Here is a 23,335-nt window from a genome sequence, read left to right on the forward strand (position 1 = left end):
TTGACATTTTTAAAAGTTTGTGCACTCATTAGTAAAGAACCGGAACTGTTTAGTTGTTCTTAGAATTGGGTGGTATCTCTTTCTTTGGGTAAATCATTGTGAAATATTAGTATGATCACGTGATCAGTTATTGACCTATGATGGGATTAGGAGTCTAGGACATTGGTACATTTAAACTTTGTAGGATAATTTGAGAATGCGTCATTGGTTTTGATTATTACAGCCAAATATAAACGTAAGCAATACGATGTACCATGTGATTGACCTTGATGAGGTAGTGTACAGGGATACATAGCTAACCTTATTGAATCTTACGACTCATAGTCTTAAGGAAATACATGCTACAACACTGGCAAAGTTATTGTTGATGCAATTTGATTGGTTAATCACTATCTTTCGTGCAATCTGATTGGTTGCTGATTTTCAAATCTTTGCTGCATTCGATTTTAAGTTTTGTTTAACATTTAAAAATCTTGGTTTCGTTTAACATTTTGCACTCACTGATAAATATGATCAAAATCATTTATTTGTTAATCGAATAGTTAAAAACCGGATAAAGTTTGACGGTTAACCGTGAAACGTAAAATTTTTTTAGTTTGAAATTTTTTGTTTGAAAGTTTTCGTTTGAAAACTCTTGTTTCAAATTTGTTTGAATTTTTTTGTTTCAGAATTTTGTTTGAAATTTATGTCTCAAAATTTTGTTTGAAAATTTTTTGTTTAAAATTTTTTGTTCGAATTTTTGTTTTGAAATATTTCGTTTCCAAATTTTTTTGTTTCGATTTTTTTTCAAAATTTTGTTTGAAAATTTTTTTCGTTTCAAAATTTTGTTTGAATTTTTTGTTTCAAAGTTTGGTTTGACATTTTTAAAAGTTTGTGCACTCATTAGTAAAGAACCGGAACTGTTTAGAACTAAAGCCTCTGGCAACATTGTGGTGCAATAGTACACGTCAGAACATGATGATGCAACGTCATCAGTTTTGCATCATATATAAGTATCGTTCGAGTTAGTATTCATGATAACCTCATCATGGCTACTTGTCTGCAGTTTCTAAACACACGTGATGTGATGAAATCATTTACCAAGATTACTGATTTACAACAGAATGTACCTTATAGAATCTTAGCTAGCCAAAAAATCCCTACAAAGTTTGGATTAAGAATCGTAGTGAAGCTTCAAAATGATAACAATATAATTTTACCAGCAAGATATTTACCCACGGAAGCATCAAAACAAGAAGAACTGCTGCGTTTCTTAAATACTGGATCTGTATCTTTATGTTACAAAGGATTCTTGGGCCGAAGTCATCAATTTGAATTTAGTACACAGCCAGATTCGTCAGCAATTGTGATGAAATCATGAATTCAAACGTCAGCACATTCCTTTGACGTCAGACATAGTTGTATGAATTTGGTTGGTCAGCATGACGTCAGCAACTGTGATGAAACCATGAATTCAAACGTCAGCACATTGCTTTCCAATGACGTCAGCCGTAGTTCTATAAATCAACCAATACACTGTCATCCCACGAAATCATTTGAGCAAGTGCTTTTCAGGAGGAAAGATGTGTTCTTCTAACGATAAAGAGTTCATCTTCGCAAGCTATTATCCAATAAATATATTTCAAATAAAACATGTGATGATTGGTATCAGTGCTAGAACATTTGAACCAGTGATTCGATTGGGCAAAGCAGAACAATTTGGTGTACAACTGACCTGTGAAGAATGGCAAATACTATGTTCACGAATCGACCAAATGAACGATTATTTTCATGATGAGCTAAATGTGACCATAATCAAATCAAAATCATGAAGTGGTGATGCGTACAGTCCTCGAAGAGAAGATGGTGCTGTTACGTAAAAGGAGTACATTCCATGTCCCTCGCAACATGGTGTATTTAACGCAAACGGAATGGAACAAATTCATCAGCGTATTCCAATGTGTGAAACATGCAGTGGAAGTGTGCAACAAAACAAGTATATTCCTGAAAAAGTACTATTTTGAAAAATGTGTTATGCATATTGTACAACATGTATCTAGATATTGTGATGGTTATCAACATCGTTCGTGGGTGCATACCTGTTTTGATAAACAGTTTATTTGTGATCAAATGGACATTGAGTTTCCACCAATTGATATTGCAATAGACCTTAAAAGACTTCAAGTGGAATTAAAATTATATGCTAAAGACAAACTAGTGCAAGAAGTTCAAAATACATTGTATCGACAATATCCAGAACCACTATCTGGTATGGATGTATGTGGAGTGTAATAAAGTGATCCATTTCAATGAATTAAATCGAACTCGGGACCATTACATAGTAATCAACAAACTGAACTTCTCAATGAAGTATGGTGACTCAGATGTGTGAGGTCTCTGCTTCAATCCGCAAGCAAGTAAGTTTATGATGTTTTCTCATTTCATCATTTCTCATCATCGTTTCAAGGGGACGTTAAATTTCCTGAAACTAGTACCAAGAATCAAACTCGGGACCATTGCATAGTAATCAACACACGTGTACGGTCGCTTAGCACTTCCCTTCAGTGTGTGAGGACCCTGCTTCAATCCTCAGTCAAGGAGGTTCATGTTTTCCACCATTTCTCATTACCATCGTTTTCACGGGGGGAACATTAAATTCAACATTTCCTAAACTAGCACCAAGAATCGACCTCGGGACGATTGCAAGGTATCCATGTTCACACCTGAAGCGGAACAAAATGGATCACAAAGTACTTATCAAATTTAAGGAAATCATTTTAAGTATGCCTCCATATAACGTAATAAGGCTCCAAAGGGAACGATAACTCCCAAAAAATAAACCATTGTACTCTATTATACAACAAAAAATGTCTCGTGAAAGATAATAGGATAAGTTAAAAACGTCCAAATTTTAATATTTTTATACTCATCAAAGAGTACGAGGTGCGATACTCCCCTCCCTCCCCCAACTCTTGATGTAAATCAATGTGATCTTATGTGTCCTGAGTGATCCCTGCCCCTGAGTAAACATAAGCAAAAATGTCAATAGGTAATGCAATCCCGGGCCAAAGCATCTCTAACTCATTCGCTATACTCCATGTGGAAGGGGGGTCCCAAAAGTGAAATAGGGTCACCCCGACGTCAAACAATCACATTAGCTCAAACCAAATACCTCTACTTCATTCGCACCAATAAGGGACGTGGTGGCTCAATGGTAGAGCGTTCACCTCTGCTGTATGGGGTCCCTGGTTCAAACTCCGCGAAAGTAATTTTGTGGTGGGTAACATTATGCTCCAATTTTCTCCCATACTTTCATTCCTTTCTCATCGTCACCGTCTCCTTTAGCCTAATCGTGGGACGTACAACTAAAGATTTCATTTGCACCAGTGTTAGTCCATCACATCAAAGGGATAACAATCCGAACCGCATGAGCTCCTGCCGGGAATCGAACCCTGGTCTCCCACGTTAAAGGCGCATACGCTAACCGGTTAGCCACAAAGGAACTCCAAAGTTTTCGAGTTTCATATTAATACTAATTTATACTATTACTGGGGTCTACTAATTCATAATGTAATAGATCATCAAGAAAGAGATCAAACCTTGTTTTGGTAATTTTATACCCATAAAAGGGAACGAAACAAGCCCTCATAAGCTCCAAGCTAAAAATCCCAGTTCAGTGACGTCAAACGAACATATTAGCTCGAACCAACTACCTCTAATTCATTCATACCAGTAAAGGTGCGGTGGCTCAGTGGTAGAGCGTTCACCTCTGCTGTATGGGGTCCCTAGTTCAAACCCCGCGAAATAGTTTTGTGGAGGGCAACATTATGCTACATTTTTCCCACACTTTCATTTGCACCCGTGTTAGTCCATCTCATCAAAGATATAACAATCTCCAAATTTTATGCCATAAAAGGGAGCGAAAGCATTCGTAAACCTGTACTATTTCATAACGTAATGAATCATCAAGACCATATTTTTAGTAACTTTAAAGAATCATCATGACCTCTGATCCAATACTCCCAATTCTATTACGTCATAGCAGGACCAAGGTACCTCTGATTCATTTACACCAACGTGTGGCCCCTGAATAAGCATAAGCAAAATTTCAATAGGTGACGCAATCCCGGGCCAAAGCATCCCTGATTCATTCACTATGGTCCATGGGGACCCAAAATTGGATAATCGAGAGTGCGGTAAAGTGGGGCCCATACTACTTCGTGTCCGTGAGTTTTCTCGGGATACTCGTTTCCTCCCACATTATCATAGCATCATTTCATCCATCAGCATTTACTTGCTTTAATTGTCGTTTCCCTTACTCTAAAGGGTATAATCGTGGGACGTTAAACTAAAGAGTTAATTTCATTTCAATAGTCTAGCAATATACTGAAGGCTCAACATAAAAATGGCTGTTTATAATTTAATAGTACTAATAATAAACTCTGGTACACGATAACAAGTATCACGTTAAGTTCCAATTTAATCCAGTAGATGTCATCCGCTACAGGATATTTGCTAGCATCTAACGGGACAATGTGTATCTTCTAGCATCTTTGTTTTAATAGTAGAAAAATGGGATATGGTTAGACAGCGTTATCCATGAAGATATTAACGGATTAACTCCATTAACACACCCAGCGAAGATAATTGCTCTGGCTGTATGTTGCAAGAAACAGAATTCAAAACTTCGGTTTCATTCAAGAGTTATTGTGTGGAGTAACGGACGGGTGTATTAACATTTCAATCTTATAAAGCCCACTAGCGTGATCCAAATAACTCTTTAGTCTTGTAAGGTTCATTACCGTGATCCTTATAACATTACAATCTTATAAGGCCCATTAGCGTGATTCTAATGATATTTCAATCTTAAAGGCCTACTAGCGTGATCCTAAAAACATTTCAATCTTATAAAGCCCACTAGCGTGATCCAAATAACTCTTTAGTCTTGTAAGGTTCATTACCGTGATCCTTATAACATTACAATCTTATAAGGCCCATTAGCGTGATTCTAATGATATTTCAATCTTAAAGGCCTACTAGCGTGATCCTAAAAACATTTCAATCTTATAAAGCCCACTAGCGTGATCCAAATAACTCTTTAGTCTTGTAAGGTTCATTACCGTGATCCTAATAACATTACAATCTTATAAGGCCCATTAGCGTGATTCTAATGATATTTCAATCTTAAAGGCCTACTAGCGTGATCCTAAAAACATTTCAATCTTATAAAGCCCACTAGCGTGATCCAAATAACTCTTTAGTCTTGTAAGGTTCATTACCGTGATCCTTATAACATTACAATCTTATAAGGCCCATTAGCGTGATTCTAATGATATTTCAATCTTAAAGGCCTACTAGCGTGATCCTAAAAACATTTCAATCTTATAAAGCCCACTAGCGTGATCCAAATAACTCTTTAGTCTTGTAAGGTTCATTACCGTGATCCTAATAACATTACAATCTTATAAGGCCCATTAGCGTGATTCTAATGATATTTCAATCTTAAAGGCCTACTAGCGTGATCCTAAAAACATTTCAATCTTATAAAGCCCACTAGCGTGATCCAAATAACTCTTTAGTCTTGTAAGGTTCATTACCGTGATCCTAATAACATTACAATCCTATAAGGCCCATTAGCGTGATTCTAATGATATTTCAATCTTAAAGGCCTACTAGCGTGATCCTAAAAACATTTCAATCTTATAAAGCCCACTAGCGTGATCCAAATAACTCTTTAGTCTTGTAAGGTTCATTACCGTGATCCTAATAACATTACAATCCTATAAGGCCCATTAGCGTGATTCTAATGATATTTCAATCTTAAAGATCTACTAGCGTGATCCTAATAACATTTCAATCTTATAAAGCCTACTAGCGCGAACCTAATAACTGAAAAAAAAAATCGCCTCCGAATACTGAAAGAAGCATTGGTACCATCAGAGCTCTTTTTCTAGAAGGAAAAATTGCCGATACCCCCCATGAATACGTTATTTTACACGTTCTCATTGGCTACGAAAGCAAGCGTCACAACGAAACAAACGAAAGAAATTAGCATGTGCTGCTATCTACTGATCGTATTACTTTTTTCTATATACTCTTGCACAATCTCCAAATCGATTTACACTAAACTATTCATTTCGTACGAAAATAATAATAATACAGAAATGGTTTCTTAGGAAAAAAAGTGCCGGTGCTGCCTATCATTGAGTACTGCCCAAAAAAAGCTGTAGCCTACCATAATCAAAAAGCAAATAAGAAAAGTTAAACAAATAAACTTCCTTCTTCGAGGTTGCCTAAGCATTTGGAAAAACAATGATTTGTGTAATAAACAAAATTAGTTTTGCAAAAAACCAGTAATAACACTGACAGAAATAAATGAAGGCTTTTTATTACATAAAAAGTTAGAACTCTTAATTAAATGATAGTATCAGTGAATTGGATAGAAGATGGAAAATCTGAAAGATGTGCAACGAAGACATAACTTGGGAAAAGTTTCAAGGCACGGTAAATATATGTATGTGTAGTTCCAAAGTTTTTGCTACTATCGACAGTTTAGGTATTTCAGAGTTGATAATAAATGGATCGTCTCCATATTCACAGTCGTGCCGCACGTTAAACCTGTAGAAAAGTGTGGCACGACTGTAAATATGGAGACGATCCATTTATTATCACCTCAGAAATACCTAAACTGTCGATAATAGCAAAAACTTTAGAACTACACATAAATTTGTATATCTGGCAACGCTGTTTACTTAAGCATAAGAAATAAGCTTAATTCCCTCTTCAAAAGTTCGCTATATTTGTGCATTACTTAATATTACATCTAATTAATTCTATTTTATCACATATTTTCACTTTCTTTCTTCCCTAAATCTCCTATTTATGGTATCGTTCTCTCCCTCCACAACGAAATTAGGCACTTCCTATACTACAGTATTCGTACGTTTTCGGGGTCTTCGGGTGTAGTCGGATTTATCAAGCTGCTGACACTGGAGCTCACCTTATTTCTATCTGAATAATCACAAAGCTGCAACGACTATAGATATTGATGCTAAAATGTAAAAGAACAGGAAAATCTGTTCGTAGCCCACACATCATTACTAAACTGCTATTTGGTCTAGGAATTAATTCGTGCGGGTGGACAAGAGATGGCGCAACGAACGGAGCGTCCCACAGTTCCGTGTATCCACACATGTGTTGCAAACCCCTGTCATCGCGTATCGTTCGTAGTATAGGGCAGTGGATTAAAGCGTCAACAACACCAGTTTGTAGTTAAGTGAACATGGCGCAATTTGTGCCTGATAAAGTGTTTTTGCGGGGTGTCCTGCTGCATTACTTTAACATGCAGAAAAGTGCGACTGAAAGTCATCGTATTTTGGTGGAAGTGTATGGTGACCATGCTCTAGCTGAGCGAACGTGTCAGAAGTGGTTTGCACGGTTTAGAAGTGGTGATTTCGGCTTGGCAGACCAAGATCGAGCTGGACAGCCAAAAAATTTCAAGACGAAGAATTGACAGCATTGCTCGAGCAGGATTCGTGTCAAACGCAGGAACAACTTGCAGCAGCATTAGGCGTTGATCAAACAACAGTCTCCAAACGCTTGAAAGCCATGGGAATGATTCAAAAGATGTCACATTGGGTTCCACATGAATTGAAAGACAGAGACGTTGAAAGACGAAAAACCATTTGCGAATTGCTGCTTCAACGACAGAGCAGAAAGGGGTTTCTGCATCGAATTATTACGGGTGATGAGAAGTGGATCCATTACGAGAACCCTAAACGAAAAAAGGCCTGGGTGAAACCAGGTGAACCAGGTCCATCACAACCAAAACGAGATATTCACTGTGCAAAGGTTATGCTGTGCATATGGTGGGATATGAAAGGTGTGGTGTACTATGAGCTGCTGCAACCGGGTGAAACTATGAATGGAGAACGTTATCGACGACAATTAATGCGTTTGAAGCAAGCTCTGGCCAGAACACGACCAGAATGGGAGAACAGACATGATAAACTTATTGTTCAACATGATAACGCTCGCCCACATGTCGCAAAACCGGTCAAAACCTATTTAGAAAATGTCGGATGGGAAGTTTTACCCCACCCGCCGTATTCACCAGACGTTGCTCCTTCGGACTACTACTTGTTCGATTGCATGAACAACGATTTGATTGGACAGCGGTTTACTTCTTCAGAAGATATCGAAACATGGGTCTCTGACTGGATCGCTTCCAAGGATGAGGACTTCTTTCGCCACGGAATCCGTACATTGCCTGACAGATGGGCGAAAGTGGTGGCTAGCGATGGACAATATTTTTCTTAAGGTATTTATGTATTTTGTGTTTGTACTACAGCTTCAATGTGTGCGTACCAACCGCACGAATTAATTCCTAGACCAAATAGAATGCTGTAGCATTTGTAGTATCTGAAGCGTGGTTTACCCATTGTGAAATGGGTACAATACCTAACTTAAAGACTTGCCTGAAAGCTTGTGGCTGGTGCGTGATAGTAAGGACTTAGCGGTAATTGCTCCTTTCTTCTAATTGCGCATGCAATACTTTACATCTTCAAAGGAAGAATGGGTTATGCCCATTAAGCGTGACTGACCCAGCCCCCCATACAGGTCCTTAGTGCCCCTGAGTGACTACTGGTTATACCTAATGGCTGAAGGAAACCCGCTAAAAAGTAGCAGTCAAGCAGTGTCTACAGTGTTGGTAAGCGTTATCAGTCAAGCTCATCATCTCCTACTTGGAGTCAAGAGTTCAAGTTATAGAACTCTTCGGTTTGGTCACAGCCCGGCAGGAACCCAAATCCAGGATTCCCTGAAGTTCCAGAGGGAGCTTGATACTTACTGATCTTGCGTACCTCAGATCGTTCAAATTCCACCTCCCGGATCAATGGCACGCATCATTTGCTAGTTTGGGAGTCAGCTGACGCGTATCATCCCCCGGTAGGATCGTCCAAATCTACTCAATATTGTGTAAACCCGGCTACTTCAAGTTTACGTGCTGAGGTACCAGGGACACGTTAGGTACTAAGTACCTCTTCCGCACCCAGTGGCACGCGTAAGTCACCTTGAAAGAGAAGCCAGACTTTATTCCTCGGTAAGGGCGACAGAATCCTAATCCCTGCATTCCTCTAATAGTAAGTATAGCAAAGGTACGTCGTACATTAATGGACCACATCTGATAGGAAGACATTGTCATTGGAGAGATTGAACTCTCACATGTTACGGATGGCAGCACTTGCTTACTTAAGATCGTTCAATCTCTGTGCTGAGCTGCAGTGTACGTTCCCGGGCCCAATGAAAAAATCTTTAAGTTTTACGTCCCACAGTTATGCCGGCTAGACTAAAGGAGATGGTGATGAGAAATGAATAAAATGGTGGAATGAAGAAAGTGTGAGGGAACGGAAGAATCCCGAGAAAATCCACACACACGGTGTTGGTCCACCACAAAACTCACTTGGCGCGGGCTGAGATCGAACCAAGGACCCCATGCACAGAGGTGGACGCTATACTACTGAGCCCCTTCCCCAGGCCCAATGGTCCCTGTTTATGTCTTGTTTGAATGTTGGTATACTGTAAATAGCCTTCTCCTTCATGACCACCTCCACCTATGCCCATCACCGTGTAATATTACATTATAAGGAAGAAGTACAGTAATACTTTGCTTCTTCCCAAATTGGATTCGATAAATACAGTGCACATAACATGTTATACACCAGTGTGACAGCAACGCCAATTCTAATGCCGTGGAATACAACAATAATATGTTTCCTATTACTGTGGTATTACATCTTGAAAAAGTAAACAAAATTCAAAATCACCTAAAAACACATTTTCCATGTTAGGGATGAAATGACCCTGTCGACTTCCGTATTGTAGCCCCTTACCTTGCAATGCACTGCCACATTCCAGCTTTGTCCTTCTGGATTGCTGAGTCACTTAAGTACTCCACGATAGGCTGAAGGCTTGGTTCACTGGAGTTCTGGACACTGGAATGACAAACAAAACTTCTCTTAAACTAAAATAACAGTGGGATAGCTATTCTTGAAAATCTATCGCATAATAATATTTAAAAACTATTACATTGAGGCAAATACGTCTTTCTATACTTGTACATCTGTCTGCTTTAATAATCACTTATATCAGGTATTATGCAAACAGATACTATTTACCATATTTTACGGACTATAAGATGGACATTAACTTTTAAGCAATTTTAAAATAAAAAAAAATCCTAGCATTTTTCCAGCTTTTCGCAGAGTTTACGGTCTGTATATTCTAGTCAGTGGTCCTGGGATTGTGATGGTGGGGCGAGAGGGAGACAGTGTTAGCAACCTTGTGAATCCCCGCAACTCATCTTCATCGCATCGGTACACTGCTGCTGCCAGTTGAATCCAATGTTGCCAGATAGAGATAGGTTCCCGCGGCATTGGACATTTTTATATTAATTTCGAGTATAAGACGCGCCTAAATTTTGGAGGCAATTTTTCGAAGAAAAAAGTGCGTCTTATGGTCCGTAAAATACGGTATATAACAGTAACTAGAAAATGGAAATGGACAAGTACGCAACTATTAGATTTCAAACACCTGTTATGTTACGGGTATTCAGTGAAGCTAGAAAAAGACGTTATGTTTGCCATCATATTCACTTGAAAATAGATTTTCTATGACTGACTAATGTTCTGAACAGGTCACATTTAAGCAAAGATTTCAAGAGCTATGAAATTCTTATTCAAATCTAAGTTTCAGAAGTACGGTAACTAGTATTTATTATGCAGATTACTAATCTACACAGCAAAAAATGAGGTGTTGAAACAACACAAAATGACTACCACTTTAGCGTGTTACTTGTGTGTCAATTCGACACAAAGACATCACCTTCAGAGTATATCAAAAATACCTCGTTACTGGCTGTGAGTATTTGCATCGTTTTTCACTGTTTGGTATGAGTAAAGCTTTGTGAAATACATTTTGTATTTATGGTAAGTGACTAATAGCATTCTATGTTTTCTGTAATCGGTCACAATAATATTGTTGTAAACCTGTGAATCATCTGGCAACAGTTACACAGATAGCTGTGCTCCCATCTATTTTCTTTATCTGTTATTCTTGTGTCTTAGCATATATGAACATAAGATGGCAGAACTGTTGCCTATGTAACTGTTGTCAGACGATTCACAGGTTTACAACAATATTATTGTGATTGATAACAGGAAACATAGAACATTATTCGTTACTTGGCACAAGCGCTAAATATATTTCGCAAAGCTTTGCTTATACTAAACGATAAATATCAATGCAAATTCTCTCAGGTAGTAACTAGTTATTTCTGATATGCTCAGAAGGCGATGTCCTTGGTGTTAAATTCACACACAAATAACACGCTAAAGTGGTAGTCATTTTGTGTTGTTTGAACACCTCATTTTTTACAGTGTAATAGTATTCCGGTGACAACTAAATTTCTTCAAATGATCATCAATATTTCGAGCATGTTCTTCGAATGCTCCTCATCAAGATGATATAATAAGCTTATATCATATAACGCAACAAGTTGATTATACGCTGGGGTTACAAACTTCCGTGGATATTACCAGACATATCAGAACATGAATTATCAGAAAAAAATAAATGAATCTTTCAGTTTAATGTCCCACGATTATGCCCTTTAGGCTAAGGGAGACGGTGAGTAAAGCAAGTGAATGATGATGGAAGAAGTGGTAGAATGAGAAAGTGGGAGGAAACGGGAGTACCCCGAGAAAACCCACGGGCAACATGTTGTCCATCACAAACTTACTTGGCCGGGAATCGAAACAGACACCCCAGACATTAAAGGTAAGCGCTCTACCATTGAGCCACCGTGCCGCCTATTAACTATCAGAATTAATTAGATGCCAGTAGTACATAGTTACAACAACTGAAAACGCCAATAATGGGGTTCAAAAATTCACTTATTTCACATTGAAATTTTATTTTTTAAAAGCTAATAGTGCACTATTACCTGGTCTATAATTTGTCTCTAGTGTCTACTAGTATCTACACATTACAATTCGTTAATTCTTCTTAAAATGGTCCTGTCAGCGTTTATCCAAGCACACACATGAGAAGTCAAGAATCAAAATGAGCTGCCATAGGAATATTTTCAGGTTAATCATTTGCTTAATAATTTAAGATGTGCTCCTTACGTTTTGGTAGTAATTATAGTATTTACTTACCGAAGTGTTTCTAACCAGTACACTGATAACAGGTAGGTCGACTCTGCAAACGATAGTTTATTTATGTAAGTTGTTACATCAGCAGGGTGTTCAAGTAAATTTAAAATTTGTGTCTTCAACTCCTGAAGTTCATTCTACAAATAAATGAATAAAACACTGTTACCAACCGTGAATGCAATTCATACAAACTTATTTATTTTTACAACACCAACAGACTAAATAATTCTTTTGTTTTAAGCGATTTGTCCAAAATTAATACGAATTCTAAAGTAATTTCGCGAATTTCAATGTATGGGGAAAGTGATAGTATAAATTGATTTTGCTTTTCCCGATGGTCTAGTCGCTAGCGTGTATGTATTTGATACACGTGGTTCCAAGTTCAATTCTCGATGGTAAAGCACAAAAATTTACTTTCACCATCATCCATTTTTATTACTCATCCATCTCCTTTAGCCTTAAGAGTATAACTGTAGGAAGCTGAACTAATATGTATGTTCGTTTTGATGTATATAACTAACTAACTAACTAATTCTATGGCCTATGGAACTCGAAGGTTCACTGCCGCGTTTACAAAAGCTCTCCACTGACTTCTATCCTTAGCCAACTGAATCCAGTTCCTACTTTGTATTCCTATTTCTGCGAGATCCATCTTAATATTGTCCTTCTATCTGCGCCTAGGTCTTCCTAATGGTCGTTTTCCCATTGGATTTCCAGTTAAAACTTCCTACTTTCTTCCATTCTGGCTACATGACCTGCCCACCTGATCCTTCTAGACTTGATGACCCTAACAATGTTTGGTAAACCGTATAAATTATGCAGTTCCTCGTTATGAAGTTTAGACCATTCCCCATTCCTGTTCCTCTTGAGTCTCAATATTCGTCTCAGAATCTTCTCAAATACTTTCAGTCTACGTTCTTCCCTCAGAGCAAGCGACCATATTTTGCAACCATACAGCACAACCGGCATGATTATCGTTTTAGATATTTTAAGCTTCGAATTAGTCGACAGAATTCGCGACAACAAGAGATTTTGAACTGAAAAATTACACGAATTCCCCGCTTTCAGTCGATATTTAATTTCTTCGTGAATATGGTTTTGATCTGTTAATATTCATCCTAGATATTTGAAAGTATCCATTTTATCAAAAGCATTATTTGGTATTTTAAAGCAACCATAATTTGCCGTATTACGATTCCGACGAATTTCCATGTATTTAGTTTTCTCTGTATTTACTTCTAAACCCATAAGACCTTTGCATTTCTTTCTATTGTTCTCCTATCATCCTCTATTACATTTTTAAATTTACATCATCAGCATACGCCATAACATGGTGACAAAGCATCTCTTTGTTTCAGGACATTCTCGATGTGAAAACTCGTGGATAAAATTTTCCTACCCGGATTTTACTTTGCGATTCATTTAAACATAATTTAATTAATCTAATTAGCTTTCTTGATATTCCAATTTTGTAAGAATGTTGTGCATTGTTTCTCTTCTGACCGAGCCGTAAGCCTTTCTAAAATCAATAAATAATTGATGTACCGGGCTATTATATTCCCACGTATTTTTGAGTAATGTCAAATCGTAAATATCTGATGTATATAGAGATTCAAAAAGTAACTATATTATTTTTTCCTTCGAAATTAACATAGGAAAAAAATATTGGTCTGTTACTGATACAAATACGAACAGTTGTTTAAATAGACAGAATATATAAGAGGATTTAAGTTTAGCGTTCCTTTCAGCAGCGAGGCTATATGAGACGTGGACCCACTAATTAATGTGGAATCCGAACCACATGAGCCCCGCCGGGAATCGAATTGTTTCTTTGTAAAGATTATCAATTCTCAGAAGAGGATTAGCGTACTAATTCACTCAATTTTTAAGTTATCTTATTTTCCGAATACAAGAGGAAGCAACATGAATAAGGTACGATTCAAAAAGTAATCTAGAGAAAAAGCCTGGTGAAATAATCAAACAGTTATGTTCAAAAAATATAACAGTAAAATAATATACCTAAGTGACATACAACACAAGTAACAATACTTACTCTTTGATATAAATTAGTACATCCAAATGGATATGTTAATAAATTTAAAGGTAATTAAAACTGATAGGTTTCCCTTGTACTTTGTAAATTACCACAGCAAATAAAAGCCGAACAGGAAATCGTAGTCGCTTCATAGGAAAATGAAATGAAATCTTTAAGTTTTACGTCCCATGGTTATGCTGGCTAGGCTAAAGGAGACGGTGATGAGAAATGAATGAAATAAGCGGGAGGAAACGGGAAAACCCACGCACACGCTGTTCGTCCACTACAAAGCTCACTTGGCGCGAACTGGGATCGAACCAAGGACCCTGTGCACCAGAAGTGAACGCTCTACCATTAACGCTTTATAGGAATGATAGACTCTGATGTAATAGCGCCTACACTCTCTCTCTCTGATAATATTGGTTCACTGATCTTTGTTAGAGGTTTAAAACAATCATAATAAAAAATTAAAAAGCAAGAAAAACGGAACCAACGAAAATCTCAACTGTTGCATTACCCAAGCGGACGCTTAACTTTGTACTGGAATTTAAAAGACACTTTGAAGATTAATTATTTCAGTTGATGATAGTTCTATCACCGAAATAAAATGGTAGAAACAATTATATACAAAGAGATAAAAGATGCATGATTGGACGGAGAATTCAACCCGGATTTTCGACTTACCACACTAATGCGTTAATCACTACACTATCTAGTCCCCTGCTTGGACAGCCATACATTCTTTCACTTTTAAAGTTGATGCTGACCCTTTCAAGACCACAACCCAGTGTCTACGTTACAGAACACTTTTGTTCGGCATACAGGTTAGGTAGCATAATGGTTAACTCATCGGCACGCTAATCCGGAGAACTGGACTCGCTTTTTGGTCCAGTCGTGCAATTTTTCACTCTTTGTGTATAACTATACAGGAATTAGTGGGATATACAATAGGTTATATCCTCCACTTATCATCAGGTAAAAACTATAATTGGCGTGTGGTATGTTGTCATAACACAAGTTATAATCATTTATTCAGTGGTCTTTGATGATACTCAAACGAACTCCAAATCACATCAAATTATTTATGAAGTTTGGCAACATAGCGTTACCTGATAATATAGCACGTTTGTTTTCACTGTTGTTGAAATGACACTTCGCTCAAAGGCACGCATACATTAAGTTACATTTTGCATGTATTCAGACTCTGTGTTAAAATGAAACTTACTATTGAAACACTGTCGTTACGAACAGCGGAGGTGTACTGTAGTTCCCTCATCTCGGTCCTCGTGGATGCATGAAAAACCAGTGATGGAGACTTTACAGCGATTTCTCTCACTCCTTCGTACCATTCGGTCGGCCACAGACCTAAAAGACAACAATAAAACACTCTCTACTTTCAATAATATATCTTGTACACATAATTTAATTATTAAGTAATCAAAAAGTCAGTAATGTTAAGAGACATTTATACTCGTATTTTCTCTCGATGGTTCAAATACAGAATAAGCTATCTTACAATATATTTATAACAACTTTGGGAAGTCTTGTCAATTTAAGTGATGTCTTTAAATTTCAAGTCTTTGGGTATTGGATGATCGCATGTAATCTTTGTATATCCAAAATATTTTAGAAAGAAAAAAAAGAAAAAAAGAAAAAAGAAAAAGACAGAAAAGAAAAAAAATATTTGCAATATATTTTATCAAAGCAGCGTGATACCATTAAACTGAATAACATATAGATTAGTGCACCAGCACGTTCAACCAAAGACTCGGACACATTTTCGTGGTAAAGCACTTACCTCTGGTCCGTGGGGTCCCTAGTTTGATTCCCGACCAAGTAAGTTTATGGTGGACAACATGGTGTCGATGAGTTTTCTCAGGATACTCCTGTTTCCTCCCACATAATCATTCCACCAATTCTTCCATCATCATTCACTTGCCTCAATCATAGTTTCCCTTAGCCTAAAGGGCATAATCGTAGGCCATTAAACTGAAAGATTTGATTCATTTCGAGCACATTTTCACCCTCTGAAATTCAATTGTAGATATAGTTTGAGCTAAGTGGTCAAATTATACTGTGCATGGTTCGAGATTTCACTCTTACTTCGCGGTGGCTCAGAGGTAGAGCGTTCATCTCTGGTGCATGGGGTCTCGGGTTCAAACCCTGCTCCCGCCAAGTGAACTTTGTGGTGGACAAACACCGTGTGCGTGGATTTTTTCGGGGTTCTCCCGTTTCCTCCCACTTTCTTTATTTTACCATTTCATTCATTTCTCATAATCACCGTCTCCTTTAGCCTAACCCGCATAACCGTGGGACGTAAAACTCAAAAGATTTCATTTCATTTTTTTATCTCTTACTTATATGGAGAACACTTTTATCATTCGAAGGATCTTCCTACCAACCAGAGGTCCAGAAATTCCAAATGAGTAATATGGTATTTACTAGTACAGAGTTCTCACCTGAGTCAGCAACTGTGAAACCCATAACAACACAATATAACCAAAAGTCTCGAAACAACTTGCGTAATCGTGGTTTTGGATTTCTGATAGGCGGCAATCGACGAACAAGCACTGCGATTACTGGTATCAACACACCAAGGTTTCCTGCACTACTTGATGCCTGTAAATACAGAGGTTACCATTTACACTTTACTTCGGAAAAAGGTATGGATCTAATTAAAATAAAAAAAAAAATATAAACCTTATTAAAAGAAATCCACGAATTCAAGGCTACTCCCATGTTTATAATATCAATGCTATCTTGATCTGATTAAACGTCCAACGTTACTAGTTGCCTTATCTGAATATGAGAGAACTTACAATGAGGTCAGTCTTGAAACTAAGCCGTAAATGATACAATTACGAGGAAACGACAAAATCATGCATTATTGCACACCAGGTTCAATTTTATATATATATATACACACATCGAGTGTTCCAGACAAAATGTTGAGTGCTTTTAAATCACAAACAGTTGGAGATAGAAGGATTAAATTAAAAAAAAAAAAAAGACGAGAGAGAGAGAGACAGGGAAATGTTAGATGGAGCATCAAATGGAGTGCTCTCGTTTTCCCACAGTCCTCCCCCCCCCCCCTTATCATAAGGCACCAGGAGTTCATACAAAAATTTTACATAGTAATACGAAACTTTTTACCTTACTAAAAAGATAATGAAAAAGAAAACAAATTTCTTTTAGATAGCACGAATTGTTTTATGTGGCGTGCCTTTTACGAAACGACTACTATTTAATTGTAACTTCTTGCACATTCAGGTAAAGCGTCCAATGATTATAAATCACAAACGCTTGCCGATAAAACAGCGAAACACAAAGGGATATAAGAATATGTCTAAAAGCGTATCGAACGAAGCGCTCTGCTTTTCCCACAGGGTCTCTTATGGGCATAGGGGGACCATCTGAAAAGTTGAAACGTAAGGTATGTAACTTGATTCATCATTGAAAGCGGAATGAAAAACATACAATTTTTTATTAAAAAGATTCTCCTGTGGATCACCGTTTATGAAATGGTTACCATATAACTGAGAGTTTCCTCTGATCGTGAAGAATTCACATTTCAATGGTGGCATTTTGTATATGCTGTTCGCACGAAAATCACTTTTCTTTAGTTGCTTGTTTTATATAATTATTTCAAATGTTGTCAAAAAATATTACCTATCTTGCTATTTAAAATTTCGAGTGCCCTCATGTTGCGTGATAATAGGGGCCTCTGTGGAGCAAGTAGAGCACTCCATTCGATACGTCTTCTGAAATTGTATCATTTTTTTGTATCTATCTTCAACAAAATGTAATTTATAAGTATTGGACGTTCTATCTTAATATGCAAGAACAACTTACAATATATATATATATAAGTACCTCTATCGCCTATCGAACCCGGAGGTTGAATGCCGCGTTCACAAAAGCTCTCCACTGACTTCTATCCTTAGCTAACTGCATCCAGTTTCTACTTTGTATTCCAATCTCTGCCAGATCCATCTTAATATTGTCCTCCCATCTGCGCCTAGGTCTTCCTAATGGTCGTTTTCCTATGGGTCTACCAGTCAAGACTTTGAAAGCGTTTCTACTTTCTTCCATTCTAGCTACATGAACCGCCCACCTAAGCCTCCTAGACTTGACGACCCTAACAATGTTGGGTGAACCATATAAATTATGTAGTTCCTCGTTATGAAGTTTCCGCCATTCCCCATTCCCGTTCCTCTTGGGTCCGAATATTCATCTCAGGATCTTGTTCTCAAATACTTTCAGCCTATGTTCTTCCCTCAGAGTAAGTGACCATGTTTCGCAGCCATACAGAACAACAGGCATGATTATCGTTTTATATATTTTAAGCTTCAAATTTTTCGACAGAATTCGCGACGACAAGAGATTTTGAACAGAATAGTAACACGAATTTCCTGCTTTTAGTCGACATTTAATTTCTCCGTGAATATGAATTTTCGTCTGTTAATATCGATCCATATATAGTGTTAACTCAGAAAGTAATGCCTCCAAACCCGCTACTTGCCCAATAGTATTGCAAACATTTTGAACTGTTTATCATTAATGCATTGATGTTTAAGCTATAGAATGTCATTTGTTTCACCTTCCTATCCCTTCTCATTCCAGAGTAATGAAGTAATCCATGGCATCCATTGATGACGTCCGGTTGAAATAGCAGGCTGTCATTGAATTTCTGACTGCGGAAGGTGAGCTCAGGAACAATCATCGCCGGCGATGAGTCGTGAATACACCATTACGACCCGAAAACGAAGCGTCAGTCGATGGAGTACTGCCACACTTCCTCTTCTCCGCCAAAAAAATTCAAAGTTGTCCCATCTGCTAGCAAAGTATTGTTGACTTCCTGCATATGGTCCGGATCTTGCGCCCTGCAACTTTTGGTACCAGCAGTTTGGCAATTGTGTCGCCAGCAGCCACCATAATTCTTCGCCGACGGCATGAAAAACCTTGTTTCGAGTTGCCCGTAATGCGGACTATGTTGAAAAATGATGCTACCACTTGTAGCTGACATTGCAAGCTTCCCATTGATACCTGTATCGATATCATCTGTCACACACAAATAAAGCTATAACCTTGGAGGCATTACTTTTAAATCACTCTCCTACATATATATTTATATGCTTCAAAGAATCTGATCTTTGTCTAATCAAAACCTTTTCTTACCTGTATTGCGATTCACTTACCCACTTACTAAAGGTATGGTCCCATCGATGGGCAGGACGGGATGGGTCAACTGGACGAAAGGGCCACTAAGAACAAGAAAAGAGAAGGAATGGGTTTAGGTGAGGTAAAGGTGTTCTAATAGGTAAAAGGAAGTGGTGTTCTGGGAGATTCTGCTTCGTAGCACCGTACAAAGTACTCTAGTCGCTACGTTTCCTTTCACGTCTTCCATTTAGTTTTATTATTATTATTTTTACAACCTAAATGGCTACCTTCTTCAGCAACATTCGTTATATATTTAGCTCAATTGCTATCTAACAAATGATTGGTTAATTTGGTTTACAAGTAGAATGTGCATCACCGTTAGGCAAAACAAAGAACAATCTGTTAGTTAACAGTGTAATTTGCTACATATACTGTACATAAGAGACAAAATAAAAATTGCCAATTATTATTGGCAACATATGTTATACCTTTTAGGGCTTCAGTAATACTTTTATTATTATTATTATTATTATTATTATTATTATTATTATTATTATTATTATTATTATTATTATTATTATTATTATTATTATTTTCTCGAAAACTACACATGGGAATTTACCCACAAGCATGTTATATATCTTATCTTTGGACAATATTATATAATTTTGTCTTTCAGGGTAGAGCACAAAATGGTAGGACAAGAATTTTTGGATTTTCCCAATCACTTTTTTTTATAAAATTCCTCCTATGTACTGTAATAAATAACTACAGTTCAAATATTAAATTCTTCTTAGATATCTGGTAGTCTGTTGGTAAGTTTGTAAGAATCCAGAGACCAAGCGTCCTAGGGTGACACGATTCAACACCATTCTCGTATTCGAGTACATTTTTACATCAAAGTCACGTAATGCACAACACTTGTCCGAACTGGCAGCGCACCTCAAAGACAACAACCACAATATTGATAATTCACGTTAGAACGTAAAACAAAGAAGCCTACTATAATCATAAAGAGAGACCTGAACTTAATTTAGACAGAGAAGACATAAACGCAATTTGAAGTGATCTTTTTATCAAGTATTTCCGCCGGGTGGAAGGAAATACAAAAACAGTGATCAGTGAGTGACTTTTATGTGATCATGTGCTTCATAATTTTTATTCCTTTTTAACCTTTTCTACCCATCCATATTTCTTTTCCGTGTTTTCAGTTCACTTCGAATTGTTTTAAGCTGAAGACGGAAACGGGTTTTCCGAAAGCGCTACTTGAAGGAATACTTTCGTCTGGGGTGGGTATTAGCTTTCTACATGTTTTTCTTTCTCAGTATAATCACCGCTCGCAATACAGTGATATTTATTTATTTATTATATATTAATTATAGAGGAATATAGGAACTCGAATAAAAGGACATAAAAGAGACGCAGAAGTTCAGAATTTCGAGTTTTCTGACCTAATCTAAATATTTAGGTATAAGCAAACACTACTTAAAGGTCAAAGTTATCAAGAAAGCGTCGTCACCAGTAGGAAAAAATGTATTCGAGTCACATTACATCAGAACAAAACACTCAACGTTAAATTTGGACGAAGGAAACTTCGACAAGAATTGAGAATTAGTTATATCTTCAGTTGTATATAACAGCTTCATTTAAAACTGCATCTGTGATTTTAAATCGTATAGCTAACATATTTTTGCAAATTTTTACACGGGTAGATTTGCGTAAGATGATGCAATTTGTCTGTGGGGTAAAGAAGAGGAGAAAGAAGTAGACAGAAAATAAAGTGGAGTAAAACACTTTATTTTGAATGAAACGTGTAATGAAAAGTGTATAAATCCTAACATCTTTAATTGTGTTTATTGTATATTTTCGTGAATTTATGTGGCTAGTGATCACCAAGATTTCAAGAACTTATTACTGATTTTAGTGTTCTCAGTGAAAAGAGGAGTAAGTTCAACAAAATGTTAAAAACTGAAAGCCGACGCTCTTCTGGCTGTCAAGGGAACAGATTGGTTCCTAAAATCATAACAGGAATATAACAATCAGATTAGGATTCCTATGACCCATAGTAAGTGAGAATTACTTAACTAAACAGTTCTTTATTTATTATTTCATTAAACAGTAACAGAACAAATTAAACAAAATCAACGTCCCTGCACTTACTTTCAACGCTCCAGGTGTTTTCTCCGATGCCCTTTTTCCTTCCAGTCCAAGCTGAACAAATAACTCCAGTAACCGAACAAGAAGCTCGTTCATCTCTGATTCACCCTGTAAATTCGCCGCTATATTGGCCAGAGCGTTGATCACAGCTCCAGATACATGCCTAATACCAAGAAAATATTACACATTTAGTGAATTTCAATATCAAATAGTACTTTCGTTATTATTATTGTAATTCAAATTATCGATAATAATTCTTTCTCTCTTATCTTAGGATACAACCGTTTGATGAGAAGTTGAAAAAAACTAGGATGTCGTTCCACAACTTTCCGTTTATAGATTTTTTCATTTTTATTTCATTAAATGAAGACCTGACAGGCTGTTTCACTTTTCTTTTCCCATTTGTAACATGAAAGAAAAAATGAAAAATCATGACCATTCTATAGGAAAGAGAAGAGTATATCCTGAACAAGATACGTTTTCAGGGTGTCTACTAAAATTCCACAATTAAATTTCGTGACTTTTTCGTGAACTTTTCTTTACCAAATCATAACATTTTCAAGAGCGAACTTGGGTGCGAATTAGGCCGAATTTTCATCCATACGATAGAAACGTACTTTGCTTGCGATTTGGTAGCGTCTAAAGCCGACCATAGACATTTTTGCTGTTGAATTCTGATGTTTTATAGAACAAAATTTTCCAATCAGTACTTACATTTGCACAGTTAAAAAAAAGTCGTGACCCAAAAGCTAAATTTCGTGACTTTTTCGTGATTTTCATGACCGTTTTCTAATTTCGTGACTTTTTCGTGACTTTCGTGACCGATAGACACCCTGGTTTTTCACTTTCAACGAATGGTTTGTACAACTACTGAAGTAGTGCTCAATGACAGAAGACACTACAAAAATAGTTTAGTACAAATATTACTAGTAACAGTAACAAATGCACTCAAACTGGAACAGTAATTTTTCCGTTTCCCGGAATTATTATTTACAACTAACTTTAAACTAAAACATTATTTAGACATATTTTTAGCGCACTTACGTCACTTTACGTCGAAGCTCACATGCCTTAAATGACAGTTCGTATCTTTAGTTTTTCTAACAAAACTCACATTAAGGCTTTGGAAAAAAATCTTTGAAGCTCTTACAAAATTGTTTCTCGAACTGAGAACCTAATGAAAGTGTACGTTTATATAAAAACAGAAGTGTGTTCTTAGTGCTTCAATGTCTATTTCTTTATTGTAATATCCCGCTCGTGGTTCTACTCATAAACAATCAACATGTGTTTTACTTATAAACAACACTACGTACATTTCTACTCCAAGTTACTATAACAAGCAGACGACAGGAGCCATCGTCACTGATGGATCACGTGATAGAAGAGAAACACCAGTGTCACCGTTACCCAGGAGTAGCTATAAAATTCGGAGGATCAGCATAACCGATACCAGATTCAGTTGGTCAACACCCCTCCCTTAGCTTGCAGTGGAGTTCTGAGAGTACCTTACGTAACCCATGCCTCTTAGCTTGAACTGAAACTCTGAGGTCTCCTGTCCACTTAGTTTGCAACGGAGCTTCGAGAGATTCCTAATCAAATACCACCTAGCTTGCAGTGCAGCTTTCTGGTTCTCTTTTCCCGCTTAGTTTGAGTGGAACTTTGCGGGATTTCAACCTCTCTTTGCTCGCAGAGCACTGATAAACCTACTCCTTCTCACTCAGCTTGCAGCGGTGCTTTGTGAGAAATCCTTCGCTTGGTTACCTGGGCCTTAGGATTCCTACTTACCCAATTA

The 23,335-nt window shown here is 37.2% G+C and overlaps 1 protein-coding gene across 1 annotated transcript in view; it reads right to left on the bottom strand.

Annotated features, from left to right (window-relative positions):
- Pi4KIIIalpha (phosphatidylinositol 4-kinase III alpha) overlaps nucleotides 1–23,335 on the bottom strand; it is a 140,500-nt gene that overhangs the window by 68,818 nt on the left and 48,347 nt on the right. The window contains exons 14-18 of the mRNA XM_081767994.1: nucleotides 21,547–21,706; nucleotides 16,686–16,845; nucleotides 15,452–15,591; nucleotides 12,195–12,328; nucleotides 9,870–9,971 (exon numbers count right to left, since the gene is read on the bottom strand). Of these exons, the coding sequence (XP_081624120.1) occupies nucleotides 9,870–9,971; nucleotides 12,195–12,328; nucleotides 15,452–15,591; nucleotides 16,686–16,845; nucleotides 21,547–21,706 (696 nt within the window). The remainder of the gene's footprint in view (nucleotides 1–9,869; nucleotides 9,972–12,194; nucleotides 12,329–15,451; nucleotides 15,592–16,685; nucleotides 16,846–21,546; nucleotides 21,707–23,335) is intronic.

The sequence above is a fragment of the Thermobia domestica genome, chromosome 8 (assembly GCF_964235325.1).
Source record: "Thermobia domestica chromosome 8, izTheDome1.hap1.1, whole genome shotgun sequence".
NCBI classification, from domain to species: Eukaryota; Metazoa; Arthropoda; class Insecta; order Zygentoma; family Lepismatidae; genus Thermobia; species Thermobia domestica.